Source organism: Pongo abelii, chromosome 13 (genome assembly GCF_028885655.2).
Source record: "Pongo abelii isolate AG06213 chromosome 13, NHGRI_mPonAbe1-v2.0_pri, whole genome shotgun sequence".
NCBI classification, from domain to species: Eukaryota; Metazoa; Chordata; class Mammalia; order Primates; family Hominidae; genus Pongo; species Pongo abelii.
The window spans coordinates 65,198,183-65,214,798 of record NC_071998.2 but is presented as its reverse complement, the minus strand read 5'-3'; the positions used below and the strand labels follow the sequence as shown (position 1 = coordinate 65,214,798).

Here is a 16,616-nt window from a genome sequence, read left to right as displayed (position 1 = left end):
CGTAGTATGCACAAACTCTGTGTAACAAGGTAAAACTTTCTTATACTTACTGGATTAATTTCAACAGACTGCCTTCTTCTAATCTTGCATTTAACCTATTGGTTATTTACTGTCATTGTAACAGCTAAAATAGTTGGAAGAGAGGTTGATTAATGAGTACAAATATACACTTTGACAGAAGAAATAAGACCTAGTGTTCAATAGATCGGTAGGGTTTTTGTTGTTGTTGTTTGAGATGGAGTCTCGCTCTGTTGCCCAGGCTGGAGTGCAGTGGAGCGATCTCGGCTCACTGTAACCTCTGCCTCCTGGGTTCAAATGTTTCTCATACCTCAGCCTCCTGAGTAGCTGGGATTATAGGCATGGACCACCACACCCAGCTAATTTTTTTTGTTTGTTTGTTTTAAGGAGCGGAGAGTTTAATAGGCAAATAAGGAAGAAGCTCCCTTGTACAGAGACAGAGGGAGGGGGCCTCCAAAGCTGAGAGAGGAAACACCCAATTTTTCTATTTTTAGTAGAGGTGGGGTTTCACCATGTTGGCCAGGCTGGTCTTGAACTCCTGATCTCAAGTTATCCACCTGCCTCGGCCTCCCAAAGTGCTGGGATTACAGGTGTGAACCACCATGCCCCGCCATCAGTAGGTTGACTATAGTTAAAATTAATTGATTATACATTTCAAAATAGCTAGAAGAGAATAATTCAAACGTTTCTCTCTTAAAGGACAGGTAAATATTTAAGGTGGTCTACCTCAGCCTCCTGAGTAGCTGTGACTACAGGCTTGTGCCACCAGTTGCCCTGATTTGATTATATGAATGTATCAAATTATCACATGTATCTCAAAAATATGTGAATCTAATATGAATCAATTAAAATTTAATTAATTTTAGAAAGTGTTGGCAGAGAGAAAAGACAATCAGATTCCCCATTTTCATATAAACGCAGTGAATTTTTGTTAAATGTGAAAACATTCTAACCTGTGAAAATATTGAAGAGAAAGAATTCTATATATGAGTCATTTTCAGAGAATGAGTAGGAGAGACCCAGGCTGGTGTTTCCAGTCCTTTCTTTTCTTTTCCTTTTTTGAGACAGGGTCTCGCTTTTTAGCCCATGCTGGAGTGTAGTGGCGTGATCATGGCTCCTGCAGCCTTGACCTCCCAGGCTCAAGCCATCCTTCTGCCTCAGTTTCCTGTGTAGCTGGAACCACAGGCGCCTAGCTAATTTTGAAATTTTTTTGTAGAGAGAAGGTCTGCCTGTGTTGCCCAGGCTAGTTTCTAATTCCTGAGCTCAAGCGATCCATCCTCCGTCAGCCTCCTAAAGTGCTGGGATTACAAGCGTGAGCCACTGCGCCTGGCTTCCAGTTGTTTATTGGTGCTGTTTCTGCATTAATATTAGAAATAGTTTGACAAGGTGACAAACTTTTATCACAAAAGGCTATAGTTGCTCATTTTCAATACAAGTGGAAGAAAAGCCACTCATGCCCTGAGGTGAATAATGATTCTTTCTGTGTTTCATACTTATTTCTATAGAACTCTACCTGAGTAAGGAGGATCTGAAAAAACTTCATGATTTTGAGGAGCAGTGCGTGGAAAAATACTTCCATGAGAAGATGGAAGATGTGAATTGTAGTTGTGAGGAACGAATCCGAGTGACATCAGAAAGGTAAAAGATATAAATCTTTTCCATTCTGAAACCACTAACAAAACGTGATTCTGCTAGAATATCTAAAGGAGTAGAAAGATCTACTTTCAAATCCCAGAGGTTTGAGTTCTTTATAATTTGAAACATTTAATAATATATAATATTCATGTAATCAAAGTATATTTATTAAGCATCTACTATATTCCAGGCACTCTTTTACTTACTAGGAATAAGTGGCTAATAAGACATAAGAGTCCTTGTCCTCATGGGACTTACATTCATGCGCGCGCGTGCGCGTGTGTGTGTGTGTGCATGTGTGTAGGTGGTGAGAGAAATGAAGTGGATGGAGAACAAAACCTAAGCAAGGAACCACAAAAATAGATTTGTCATTTAATATCAGGCAGTAAAAGAGCTATGAAGAAAAATAAAGTAGTTGGAGAGAATAGGAAATGATGGTGGCGTGAAATCTAGCGGAGCTGGGGGTTGAGTGGACTGTTTAGATGGTCTGGTCCTAGAAGGTCGCTCTGAGGGCATTGAGTGGAGGCCTGAAGGAAGTGAGGCAGTGGGCGAGGCAGGGGTGTCTGGTGGAATAGCGCCCCTGGCGGAAGGAACAGCAAGCGCAGCCGCCTGAGGCCACATGGTGTGTCTGGCAGCAGCCAGAGGGGAGGAGGAGGTAGATAGAGGGTGCTGGTTGGATGGGGAGTGGGGTTCTTAGGGCGTCTGACTGGCGGTTGTCGTGCGGTGGAGTTGGCGGCTGCTTCACTGAAGTGGGTGAAGAGAGAATAGGAGAAGCAGAAACTGCAATTACAGGTGGCTTTTGGGAGAAGTGTTACGGTGCAGGGAAGCTTGATGAGGTATGGGGACACAGTGAGGTTTTTTTGTTGGATTTTGCTTAATGTGGCAATAAATAAAACAGCATGGTCCTGAAAATGATCCACCAGCAAGGGAGAAACTCAGGAGTGGAGGGAGGAGGCCATTTGCTGAAGAGAAGTCCCTAAGAAGCTGGGAAAATGGAGGGTCTGGCCTTTTCCCCGAAGCAGGGGAACGGGACAGGATATGGCCAGAGTAGATGGGAGGGCAGACAAGGTTGGTGGGGACCCAGGTCTTGAGGCAGAGTCGTCAGCTGGGTGTGCCTGTGTGTGGGATTTCGAGGGAGGCAGGCGGTATGGGGGACATTCAGAGATTTGAGGAAAGAGGAGGAGACGTATTGGAGAGATTGAACATATTAGGAAGCTATAATGTGATCTGAGTTACTGTGGATTTATTACTAATTGTGGGTGCATGGCATCGTGTGAAAATATGGAAGGCTATATGTGATGAAATGCATTTTTTTAAAACACAGAATTGTTCTTGTAAATGGAAGCAAATTGACAGAAGTTAAATGAGTTCCTTTATTTTTGAACATACATGGAACTATGATGTATTATATCTAATTATGTATTTTTTTTCTGATGTGCAAATATCAGATAGAGAGATGTGAATCCTTAAATATGGCTTTACTTAAACTGAATCATATGAAGAACTTTCTAAATGGTTCACTATGGGCATAAGTCATGTTTAAATAAATCTGGACTTCTCTATTGATACCATATTTATATAAATCTGTGTTTCTGTGCCTGAATTTCAGATCAAATTTAATATGGAGAAAAAATTGAATATCAAAGATTGAGTCCACAAAAATTGATTTCACCTACATAATATCTTTAGTCCATAGTTATATGAATTTCTCTTTCCTTCTTCTACACGTTTTGCCCCCCTTTATAGCTATGCTCATTGAGTCCGACAGGAAAGCTTGGTTCTCCGCTTTGTATGAAGCATAGACCCATATTAGGAGCTTACGGAGCTGGGGTGAAGTCCTGCTTCAGGCACTTACTAGTTATATGGACGTGGGCAAATTTACTGAACCTCCTTGGTTTCCTTCCTTCCCTCCTTCCTTCCTTCCTTCCTTTCGACAGAGTCTCACTCTGTCACCAGGCTGGAGTGCCACGGCGTGATCTTGGCTCACTGCAACTTCTGCCTCCTGGGTTCAAGCAATTCTCCTGCCTCAGCCTCCCGAGTAGCTAGGATTACAGGTGTGTGCCACCACACCCGGCTAATTTTTTGTATTTTTAGTAGAGACAGGGTTTCACCGTGTTAGTCAGGATGCTCTGGATCTCCTGACCTCATGATCCGCCCCCCTTGACCTCCCACAATGCTGGGATTACAGGCGTGAGCCACCATGCCAGGCTGTTTTCTTATTTGTAAAACAGACATGGAGGCCGGGCAAGGTGGCTCACTCCTGTAATCCCAACACTTTTGGAGGCCGAGGCAGGTGGATCACTTGACATCAGGAGCTCAACACTAGCCTGGCCAACATGGCAAAACCCTGTCTCTACTAAAAATACAAAGAAAATTGGCTGGGTATGGTGGCACATGCCTGTAGTTCCAGCTACTCAGGATGCTGAGGCAGAAGAATCACATGAACCCAGGAGGTGGAGGTTGCAGTGAGCTGAAATCGCACCACTGCACTCCAGCCTGGGCAAGAGAATGAGACTGTGTCTCAAACAAACAAACAAACCCCGGAAATAGCCCTACCTCTTAGAGATGTTGTGAGGATTAAATGAGATAATATAGATGAACTGTGTGGCAGAGTGCTGACTCATAGTAAGAGTACAATGAAAGTTATCTATTATTAAGTAAAAACGGGCCCCTCAAAATTGTTAGTATAATTTCTTTTTAAATACAAATTCTTCTCCAACCCTTAAGGAAAGGGGGGTGAACAGATGAGATGCGGACAGGATAGCCTCCCTGCCTCCCCAAGATTATGAACTGGGATAAGTTTATGGAGAGCCGTTTACTCTAAACTATAAACTAAGGAAGGATTTCAGGTGGCCAAAGATATGGATAGATTTACCTTCAGTAATGGTGTGGATTTGAGGGGTCAGAATAAGAACCAGGGAGACCATTTGAGAGAATAGTGCAGCACACTGATGTGTCCACAGCCTTGCCAAGGTTGGTGGTGGTGGGACTGAAAGGAAGGGGTGAATATGACATTTAGAAAGAACAATTCATTAGGCATGTTAAGGATCAGATGTGGAGCTAAGGGCGAGCATACAGTCCAGCACAACTTTCAGAAAAGAGTAGGGTAATCAGGTGAAAGGTGGCACCACCAAAATGAAGGCACAGGAGGTGTGAGGAGAAAGCAATAAGTTTTAGATTTCTTGAGCTTGTGATTCTTGTAGTATATTTAGCCAGAGATGTTCAGGAGGCTTTGGATGTGTGCATCTGAAGCCCCTAGGGAGCATTTGAACTGGTGGAGGAGCTCATCTGCTTATTGGTACAGTCAACTGTAGGAGTCATCTGCCTATTGTAGGAAACTAGAAGTATGACAGAGGAAGTGATTATGCCCAGGAAGCAAGAGTGAGGGAACCTAGTGAGCTGAGAGTTAAATCCTGGGAGGTGCCAACACCTGTAATGGGCAAAGAAAGAGAAACTCATGGAGAAGACCATAAATAACCATTCAGAGGAGTATAAAGAGAACTAGAAGAAGGCGGTATCACAAACTAAGAGAACATAGAGTGAAAATTGAGAACCAGACATTTATAAACAAGTAATTCAATGATAAAATCCTAAAAACATTAACCATCATAAAGCATTGTGTTTCTCTTGGATTCTTTTCTTGGGATTTGAGTAGAGGGTTAGAAATTCAATGGATATGTACCTTCTGAAAATTATGGGTGCTTCCAAGAGGTTTAGAATTTGGTTATGAAGCTCTAATTAATTGTTATTATTATTATTTAGATAGAGTGATCAGAGCTCATGCACCCTTGAAATCCTGGGCTCAAGCGATCCTCTTGCCTCAGCCTTCCAAGTAGCTAGGACTACAGGCACATGCTACCATGCTGAGCTAACTTTTAATTTTTTCATTTTTATAGAGGCAGGGTCTTGCTACTGTTGCCCAGGCTGGTCTTGAACTCCTGGCCTCAAGCAACCTTCTGCCACAGTCTCCCAAAGTGCTGGGATTACAGGCATGAGTTACCACATCTGAGCCTGCAGCTCTAATTAAACTTCAAAATAGAATCTATTTTCCCTCTTGATGGAGCTATCTCAGTGGCACTGTTCTTATACTGTCATCTTTGTTGAGGTCATTTGTGGGGACCTCATAAATGAGGTATGGGAAAGGGGGGAGAATATTTCCTGAGGTAACTGAGCAATAGTTTGAAGAGGGAAGGGAAGAAGATTCAGAGGATTTTGCACGTTAGCCTACTTCTGAAGAAGAGATTGCTATATCCTTCTCGAATCAAGTGAGTTGTGACAGTGGAAAAAGAGAACATAGCAAGGCTGTTTTAAATCTTACTTTCCCTATTTGGGACTCTAACTTCTTTTTTGATTCTAGTAGTGTAAGTCAGCTTTTCCCTTTCTCTGTTCTGTGCAGTAAGATGCTTTTAGGTATTTTTCCACATTAAGCATGTTTTGGTACATTATATTTGGGAAATACTGTGGTTTTAAAAAATATTTAACATAATGTGCATTGTAATTCGTCAGTACAGTTATAGCTTAAGCAGGTCCCAGCACTATTTGACCATGAAACCTTACTGAGGAACATCTGTGACACCTCCCAGCATGAGAATTGTTGGTGTAGTTCATGTAGCATTTCATGGTACTCTAGGAACCCCCAAAAGAAATTGCCTAGATCCTAGGTGAGTTGCTGAGAGGTACCAGAAGGCAGTGGTCAATGCCACTGAATATGGAGTTGGCCTGTCTAGGTTTGATGCCTGACGTTTTCATGGGCCATGTGACTCTGGCTATGTGACCTAACCTCTCTTTTTTTTTTGAGACGGAGTTTCGCTCTTGTTGCCTAGGCTGGAGTGCAATGGCATGATCTCAGCTCACTGCAGCCTCCGCTCCCTGGGTTCAGGTGATTCTCCTGCCTCAGCCTCCCCAGTAGCTGGGATTACAGGTGCCTGCCACCACTCCCAGCTATTTTTTTTTTTTAGTAGAGATGGGGTTTCACCATATTGACCATGCTGGTCTAGAACTCCTGACCTTAGATGATCCACCTGCCTCAGCCTCCCAAAGTGCTGGGATTACAGGCATGAGCCACCGTGCCCGGCCGACCCAGGCTCTTTTCTATGAAAGGATAATAGTAATGCCCACCTTATAGGGTTGTTACATGGATTAAATAAAATAGTACAGGTAGAACCTTTATAAAATGCTTGGCACATAGTGAGCACTCAGTGAATATGGTGATTTTCATGATGATTGTAATTATACTTGCTGTTATCTCATTTTAAGCCATCTTGCCTAAAGGCCCATAATAAAACAACTACCATTCTCATCTTTCTTCCATCCTCGTACCTTGCATGGAGGAAACTAAAATTATAAATTTTATGTGTCAGAATGACTGAAAGGCTAAATTAATGTCATTGGTGGTCCAGCAATATAATTAAAATATGTTTCACGGGACATCAAGTTTTAGAAAATAAGTCTGTAAAAGCAAGGGACCTGATTTAAGGGTGACCAGGTTGTTTGTCTAACAGGTTTCTATTGTAGCATGTTACCTGTGGCTGTGAATAGTTGCTGGTTTCTATTGTATCCTTTCGATGTGACTGCTGCTAATGGAACTTAATGAGTCTCCATTACTGGTGTTCAGACTGTACTGTTTTTGAATTAGATGAAACAGTTCACTGGATGGAGAGGCTCTAATTAAGCATATTTGGAAGGGAGTATACATATATTTTGTGCTGTTTCCCACATCATCCTTGCCAGTTCTAATTTTGCAGATTCCAGAAGGTCAGGAAGCATTTGTTAAGCCTCTATTGAGTTATAGAAGTTGAATTCTATAGCAGAAGCAAGAAAGAGAGGGTTCTACTCACATAGAATATAATAAAAATGGAATATAATAAAAATGCCACTCTTTTTATCTTTAATTTCTATTTACAAAGGTCCCAGAAAGAGGAAGTGGAAGATCTTTCTTTCAATCCCTGTGACTTGAGATGTGTTCTAAAGATGGGAAGTCTAACACTATTTTGGGAAGTACTTGTTACAGCTGAGTGTTAAACTCTTCATGGCACAATCACGACTTCTCCCTGCCCCCAGATAAGAGCGGGAATCATTTTTCATTTCTGCAATGGTCACGTCAGCCATGACACAATTGGTTAGGTTCCCTCCCATGCTGTTTTTTTATTTTAATCTTGTTTATTGAAGGTTTTCATTATTGAGAAACTGAAACTATACCTCCTCTCACCCAAATAATAGAACGAAACAGAGGAAGAAAAGAAAGAAAAAACAATGTGATATGCCAGAGTTCACTGTGAAAATTTTGGCTTTTTAAAATTTAGTCTTCTACATATTTCCAGTTAAAATGATACTGTTTTGTATCCTGTTTTTTTTTTTTTGCTTTTACACATCAAAAATGTTTTCTCCAATTAATTACATATACTTTGTAAATATATTTTAACGATTGTTTCTGAACTTAAAATTTTATACCAAATTTGAAAACATAATGCCGAACATAATAGACATTCCCAGCCCTGCCTCTACCACCAGAAATAGCCCAAGAAAATAATTATCAACAATGTGAATATGATTTTTAATGGATGCATAATATTCTATCTCATAATATAACATATCTGTCTGCTTTAGCATAGTAAGATTATGTTTCCTTTACAATATTGTGTCCCTGTGTTCCATCCTTGCTACCACTGAGTTGTTTCACTTTTTCTTTTTTTAATTTGCGAGGTTAAAACAAATGGGTTAAAACAAATGCTGTTATGATATGGATGAACTCATTATTATCTTAATTTTCATCTGTGATTACCTAATGAGGTTGACTATTTTACTGGGTTTCCTTACCTTTTGTATTGTATCTTTTCATCTGTTCCTGTCCTTGGGAGTCTTTGTAATTTTTTTTCCTCAATAAATTGTGAACGTTTTTGCTTAATCAAGAGATATCAATGCCTCATCAAATTTATTAGAATACTAGTTTTCCAATTTATTTTTGTTTTAAACCCTTGTGTTCTATTTTTGCATACAAGTTTCTTTTTATGTAATCAACTCATACATGTTGTAATTTATTCCATCACTCATGAAGTTTAGATAGCTGCATTAGTTTCCCAGGGCTGCTGCAGCAAAATACCAAAAACTGTGTGTCTTCTAACAGTACTTTATTGTCTCAGACTTCTGGAAGCTAGAAGTCCAAAATCAAGGTGTTGGCAGGGACATGCTTTCTCCGATGTTGCTATCCTTCCTTGCCTCTTCTAGCTTCTGGTGTTTGCTGGCAACCGTGGGTGTTCCTTGGCTTGTAGATGCATCATTCTAGTCAATGGCCATTTTGTCCGTGTGTATCTTCATATCATCTTCCCTCTGTGTGTCTGTGTCAGGATTTCACATTATAAGGACACCAGTCATATTGGATTAGGGTTCAGCCTGATGATCACATTTTAACTTGATTACTCTATCAATATCTGATTTCCAAATCAGGTCACATTCTATGGTTCTGGGGTTAAGGCTTCAACATATCCTCTTTGGGGGATACAAAACCAACCTCATCCACATACAGAGATAATTACAAAGAAATGTACAGACAAATAGTAACCATCTCTCAATTAAATTAATTTTTACTTTTTTTTTTTTTTTTTTTGAGATGGAGTCTTACTCTGTTGCCCAGGCTGGAGTGCAGTGGCGCGATCTTGGCTCACTGCAACCTCTGCCTCAGTCTCCTGAGTAGCAGGGATTACAGGTGCCTGCCACCGTGCCCAGCTAATTTTTGTATTTTTTAGTAGAGATGGGGTTTCACCATGTTGGCCAGGTTGGTCACAAACTCTTGACTTCAAGTGATCCACCTGCCTCCCACAGTGCTGGGATTACAGGCCTGAGCCATTGCACCTGGACTAATTGTTACATTTAATTCAATTTACTTGCAACTTAACATTTACATTTGAATAGGTGAACATGTGTTGTCTTGCTTTTACATGAATCAATGACTGAACATCATAATCTTGGGTTAAAGTATTCAAAACAACTTTAAAAATTTGCATTAGGCTTTTTCTGAATATAAGTCTTCTAAAATGGATTTTGTTTGAAACTTGGGAAGCCTGTTTGAACAGTAGAGTTAGATATATATATTTTTTTAATTTTAAAGATCTGTGTTTTTTTCTTTTTCTTAATTACATATTTGATTATTGATTCTGTTTCTGTCATTCTTATTTCTTCCTCAGGATCTCCTACATGCATTAAAATTGTACAGTGCTTGCAGTTAGGAAGTATTCAAATGTTTGTCATGTAAATGAATAAATATATTAATGAGTAAAAATGGGATGATTGATCACACAATTGAAGGAATCATTAGCTGGAACTGGAAATGTGGTTCTGAAATATTAAAAAGAAATAAGGGCTGGAAATGTAGATATGTAAGTTTTTCCTCTCCTGTGGGTAGTAGTGGGCATTATAGGAGTGGATGAGATGACCTGAGTTGAGAGTTATGTATTGGGCGAAGAAGAAGGCAAAAGACAGACTTAACCTAGGGAAGCAGCTGAGGCTCAGGAGCCATTTAAGGATGGAAGTAGGGTAGGAAGAGAGCAAATTCCCACTGGCTTAATGTGCTTATTGGTTTTCTCCCTTCCTTCACCACTAGGGTTACAGAGATGTACTTCCAGCTGAAAGAAATGAATGAAAAGGTGTCTTTTATAAACGACTCCTTACTGTCTTTGGACAGCCAGGTGGGACACCTGCAGGATCTCTCTGCCCTGACTGTGGATACCCTAAAAGTCCTTTCTGCTGTTGACACTTTGCAAGAGGATGAGGCTCTCCTGGCCAAGAGAAAGCATTCTACTTGCAAAAAACTTCCCCACAGCTGGAGCAATGTCATCTGTGCAGAGGTTCTAGGCAGCATGGAGATCGCTGGAGAGAAGAAATACCAGTATTATAGCATGCCCTCTTCTTTGCTGAGGAGCCTGGCTGGAGGCCGGCATCCCCCAAGAGTGCAGAGGGGGGCGCTTCTTGAGATTACAGACAGTAAAAGAGAGGCCACAAATGTAAGAAATGACCAGGAAAGGCAAGAAACAGAAAGTAGTATAGTGGTTTCTGGGGTGTCTCCTAACAGGCAAGCACACTCAAAGTATGGCCAGTTTCTTCTGGTCCCTTCTAATCTAAAGCGAGTTCCTTTTTCAGCAGAAACTGTCTTGCCTCTGTCCAGACCCTCTGTGCCAGATGTGCTGGCAACTGAACAGGCCATCCAGACTGAGGTTCTTGTTCATCTGACTGGGCAGACCCCAGTTGTCTCTGACCGGGCATCAGTGGATGAACCCAAGGAAAAGCACGAGCCAATTGCTTACTTACTGGATGGACAAGACAAGGTGGAGCAAGTGCTACCCACTTTGAGTTGCACACCTGAACCCATGACAATGAGCTCCCCTCTTTCCCAAGCCAAGATCATGCAAACTGGAGGTGGATATGTAAACTGGGCATTTTCAGAAGGTGATGAAACTGGTGTGTTTAGCATTAAGGAAAAATGGCAAACCTGCTTGCCCTCCACTTGTGACAGTGATTCCGCTTGGAGTGAACAGCACCAGAAGCAGGCCCAGGACAGCTCCCTATCTAATAACTCAACAAGATCGGCCCAGAGTAGTGAATGCTCAGAGGTGGGACCATGGCTTCAGCCAAACACATCCTTTTGGATCAATCCTCTCCGCAGAGACAGGCCCTTCGCTAGGAGTCATAGTTTTAGATTCCATAAGGAGGAGAAATTGATGAAGATCTGTAAGATTAAAAGTAAGGAATAAACATTTAAAAAATCAGCATTAAGTCCTTTGCATTGCTACTGGTTTTGTTTTGTTTTGTTTTTTAAATCTATGACTCTTAACCACATTGTCATTCTCCTCATTCTCTCAGCTTTTTCTGTAAAATAAAATGTTCCCCACTTACTGTTGTCAACTTTCTCATCTGGACCATTTCCCTTACAGATCTTTCAGGCTCTTCAGAAATAGGGCAGGGAGCATGGGTCAAAGCGAAAATGCTAACCAAAGACAGGAGACTGTCAAAGAAAAAGAAGAATACTCAAGGACTCCAGGTGCCGGTAAGTGTACTGTTATTCTGTCTTTTAGGTTTTGAGTAGTCAAGGTAGTGGCCTATCTTAGTTTGATTTATCTTTATTGTAAAGTGCCATCTACACAAAATAACACTGTATTGAAAGGATTGAAGATATAATTTGTTCCTCTTTTTAAGAGATGTGGTCTTGCTATGTTGTCCAGGCTGATCTTGAACCTCTGGGCACATGTAGTCCTACCACCTCAGCCTCCCAAGTAGCTGGGACTACAGGCATATACAACCACACCCAGATATAAATTTAAGAGTCATTAGGGTGGATATACTGCAATTTATTTATCTGCTAACATGTTGAAGGACATTTGGGTTGTTTTCAATTTCTGGCTATTCCAAAAATGCTGTTATGAACATTTGTGTACAAGTCTTTTTGTGGACATATGTTTTAATTTCTCCTTGGTAAATACTTAGGAATGGAATGTCAGAGTCATATGGTAAGTGTTTTTTAATTTTTGAAGAAACTTCCAAACTGGTTTCCAAGGTAATCGTAAGATTTTACATGTCCACCAGTAATTTATGAGCATTTCAGCTATTCCACATCCTCACTGTCTTAGTTTGTTTTGTGTTGCTATAATGGAAACCTAAGACTGGGTGATTAATAAAGAAAAGAAGTTTATTTCTTACAGTTCTGGAGGCTGGGAAGTCCAGGGTGGAGGGAACATATCTGGTAGGGACTTCTTGCTGGTAGAGATTCTCTGCAGAATCCTAGGTGGCACAGGGCATCACATGGCAAGGGAGGCTCCTGAGAGAGCCAAACAGGCTTCTGTAACAGATCCACTCTCATGATAAATAACCTATCCCCTCCATAATCCATTAGTCCATTAACTCATGAATGAATTAATCTATTCATGAGCCAGAGCCCTCATGATCCAGTCACCTCTTAAAGGCTCCATCTCTCAATATGATTACACTGGGATAAGTTTTAACATGAGTTTTGGAAGGAACAAACATTCAAATCATAGCACTCACCAATTCACTATACTCAATCTTTTAAATTTTAGCCATATTAGTGAATGTGTTGTGGTATCTCATGGTACAATTTCATTTGTATTTCCATAGTGACGAATGCTACTAGGCATCTTTTCATATGTTTATTTGCCATCTGTACAGTCATGCATTGCTTAATGATGGGGATACTTTCTGAGAAATGTGTCATTAGGTGATTTCCTCATGGCACAAACATCATGGAATGTACTTACACAAACCTAGATGGTCTAACCTACCACATGCCTAGTCTGTATGATGTAGCCTGTTGCTCCTGGGCTATAAACTTGTACAGTATGTTACTGTACTGAACACTTTAGGTAATTGTAACACAATGGTATTTGTGTATCTAAGCATATCTAAACATAGAAAGGGCCAGTAAAAGTACAGTATAAAAGATAAAAATTGGTACACCTGTATAGGGCACTTACTTGCAGGACTTGGAAGTTTTTCTAGGAGTATCAGTGAGTGAGCGGTGAGTGAATGCAAAGGCCTAGGACATTACTGTATACTACTGTAGACTTTATAAACACTGTACACTTAGGCTACACTAAATTTATAAAAAACAAAATGTGCTACGATGTTATCACAGCTGTAATGTCACTAGGTGACAGGCATTTTTCAGTTCCATTATAATCTTATGGGACCACTGTTGTATTAGTGGCCTGTCATTGACTGAAATATTGTTATGCAGGGCATGACGGTATATCTTTTTTGGTGACATGTTTGCTCAGATCTTTGCCCATTTAAAAAATTGGCTTGTTGTCGTATTATAAAGTTGTGAGCGTTTTAAAATATATGTTAGATATAAATCCTTTTTTGAGTAGATGTTTTTGCAAATATTTTGTCTCAGTGGTTTGCCTTCTAATTTTCGTAAATGTCCTTTGAAACCATAATTTTTTTGATGAAGTGTTTGATTCTTTTCTTTGATAGTCTATGATTTTTTGTATCACATTTAAAATATTTTTGCCAACATCACTAAGACTTATTCTCATGTTTTCTTCTAGGAATTTCATAGTTTTAGCTCTTGCATGTAGGCCTATACTCCATTTTGAGGTAATTTTTGAGCTAAGAATTGAGTTTCTTCTGCCCTTCTCTTTCTTTCTTGAATATGAATATCAAAATTCTCTACCATTTTTTTGGTAAAAAGATATCTTTTTCAATTTGTTCTTGACCATATTAACAATAATAGAAGATCTCTTTTTTCTGTTGTTGCCTTGACATCTTTGTCAAAAATTAATTGACCATATAGATCACAATATGTATGGATCGATTTCTATCTCTATGCCAATATTATGCTATCTTGAATACAACTTTATAATAAATTTTGAGTCATATATTAAAGGTCAATTTTCTTTCTTTTTCAAAAAGTTTGGCTTTTTGTGTTCTTTGCATTTCCATATAAATTTAGAATCAGCATGTCAATTTTTATAGAGAAGTGGACTGGGATTATGAATGGAATTGCCATAAATCTATATGTCGATGTGGGGAAAGTTGACATCTTAACAATAATGAGTCTTCGGATTCACGAACGTGATGTATTTCTCCATTTAGGCCTTCTTTGACTTCTTGGAGTAATGTTTTATAGCTTTTAGAGTACTGATCTTGCACATATTTTGTTAAATGTATCCCTATTTCATATTTTTTAATTTTATTATAACTGCCATTAGTTAACAATTTTAATATCTGATTATTTGTTTATGGTATATAGAAGTTTTTTGATACTGGTCCTGTATTTTGCAACCTTGCTAAACTTCTTTACTTCAGTAGATTTTGTGTAGCTTTTTAAGAATTTTCTATATACATGACCATGTCATCTACAAACATAGATAGTTTTATTTCTTTCTTTCAATCTGGACATGTTGTATTTCCTTTTCTTGCCTGATTACACTGAACAGAACCTCTGGTATAATATTGACTAGAAGTGATAAAAGCAGATATCTTTTCCTGTGTCTGTTCTTAGGGGAAAAGCATTTAATCCTTTTCCATTAAGAATGAGGTTAGCTATAGGTTTTTCTATGGATGCCCTTTATCAGGGTGAAAACTTTCCTTCTGTTTTTAGTTTTCAGAGAATTTTTATCATTCATGGATATTAGCCTTTGTCAAATGCTTTTTCTGTATCTACTTAGGTGATCAGGTATTTCTCCTTTTGATTTTGTTATTTTACAGTGAATTTCATTCATTAATTTTATAATGTTAGAATTCTTAGAATATTAAATTACCTTGCTGGGATGAACCCCACTTGGTCATGATGTATTTTTTTCATATTGTATTCATTTTGCCAAACTTTTCATTAGTTTTTTTGCATCAGAATTATTGAGGGATAGTTGTCTTTAGTTCACTTTTATTGTAATATTTTTGTCTGGTTTTGGTATTAGGATGATGCTTGGTTTATTTATTGAGTTGGGAAGTATTCCCTCCTCTTCAGTTTTCTGGGTGAATTTGTAAGGAATTGATATTATTTCAGTCTGAAGCATTCGGTAGAATTAACCAATGAAACCATCTTTGTGGGAAAGCTTTTAACTACAAATTCAATTTCTGTAATAGATATAGAGCTATTTAGGTTATGTAATTCTTCTTGAATGAGCTTTTTTTGTGTATGTCAAAGAATTTATTCATTTTGTTTAAGTTGTTTAATTTATTGACATAATGTTCATAATCTTCTCTTATTATTCATTTATTGTCTTTGAGATCTGTGGTTAGTGACATCACTTCTTTTGTTCCTAACATTTTATTTTATTTATTCATTTATTTATTTTTGAGGTGGAGTATTTCTCTGTCGCCTAGGCTGGAGTGCAGTGGCTTGATCTTGGATCATTGCAACCTCTGCCTCCCAGGTTCAAGCAATTCTCCCACCTCAGCCTCCCGAGTAGCTGGGATTACAGGCGCCCACCACCATGCCTGGCTAATTTTTGTATTTTTAATAGAGATGGAGTTTGACCATGTTGACCAGGCTGAGCTCGAACTCCTGACCTCAGGTGACCCACCCACCTCGGTTTCCCAAGTGCTGGGATTACAGTGGTGAGCCACCATGCCCAGCTGGCCTGTTCCTAACATTTTAAATTTGGGTTTTCCCCTTCCCTCCCCTCCTTTTTTTTTTTTGACAGGGTCTCTCTCTGTCACCCAGGCTGGTGTGCAGTGGTGCAATCTCAGCTCACTGCAAACTACTTCCCAGGGTCAAGTGATTCTCCTGCCTCAGCCTCCTGAGTAGCTAGGATTACAGGCCTGTGCCACCCCGCCCAGCTGATTTTTGTATTTTTAGTAGAGACAGGTTTTCGACATGTTGGCCAGGCTGGCCTCAATTGATCCGCCTGCCTCAGCCTCCCAAAGTGCTGGAATTACAGGCATGAGCCACCACGCCCAGCCTCTGATTTTTGTTTCATTCATGCTTGCTTTTATCTTTATTATTTCTTTTGTTCTATTTACTTTGAGTTTAACTTTGCTCTTCTCTTTCTAGGTTTTTGTTTGTTTGTTTGTTTGTTTTTTTAGACAAAGTCTCTCTCTGTCGTGTAGGCTGGAGTGCAGTGGCAGGATGTTGGCTTACTGCATCCTCTGCCTCCTGGGTTCAAGTGATTCTCCTGCCTCAGCCTCCCAAGTAGCTGGGACTATAGGCACACGCCACCACACCCAGCTAACTTTTGTATTTTCAGTTTTGGCCAGGCTAGTCTTGAACTGCTGACCTCAGGTGATCTGCCCACCTCGGCCTCCCAAAGTACTGAGATTACAGGTGTGAACCACTGCACCCAGCCTCTAGTTTGTTAAGGTAGAAACTTTGGTCATTGACTTCAGATTTCCTTCTTATTTATTTATTTATTTTTTGAGACAGGGTTTCACTGTGTCACACAGGCTGGGGTGCGGTTGTCATCTCAGCTTATTGCAACCTCTGTCTCCCAGTCTCAAGTGATCCTCCCACCTCA

General features: G+C 39.8%; 1 protein-coding gene across 1 annotated transcript in view; it reads left to right on the top strand.

The window, feature by feature from the left end:
- TRPM6 (transient receptor potential cation channel subfamily M member 6) overlaps positions 1 to 16,616 on the top strand; it is a 162,219-nt gene that overhangs the window by 112,866 nt on the left and 32,737 nt on the right. The window contains exons 25-27 of the mRNA XM_024252302.3: positions 1,524 to 1,656; positions 10,250 to 11,385; positions 11,577 to 11,689. Of these exons, the coding sequence (XP_024108070.3) occupies positions 1,524 to 1,656; positions 10,250 to 11,385; positions 11,577 to 11,689 (1,382 nt within the window). The remainder of the gene's footprint in view (positions 1 to 1,523; positions 1,657 to 10,249; positions 11,386 to 11,576; positions 11,690 to 16,616) is intronic.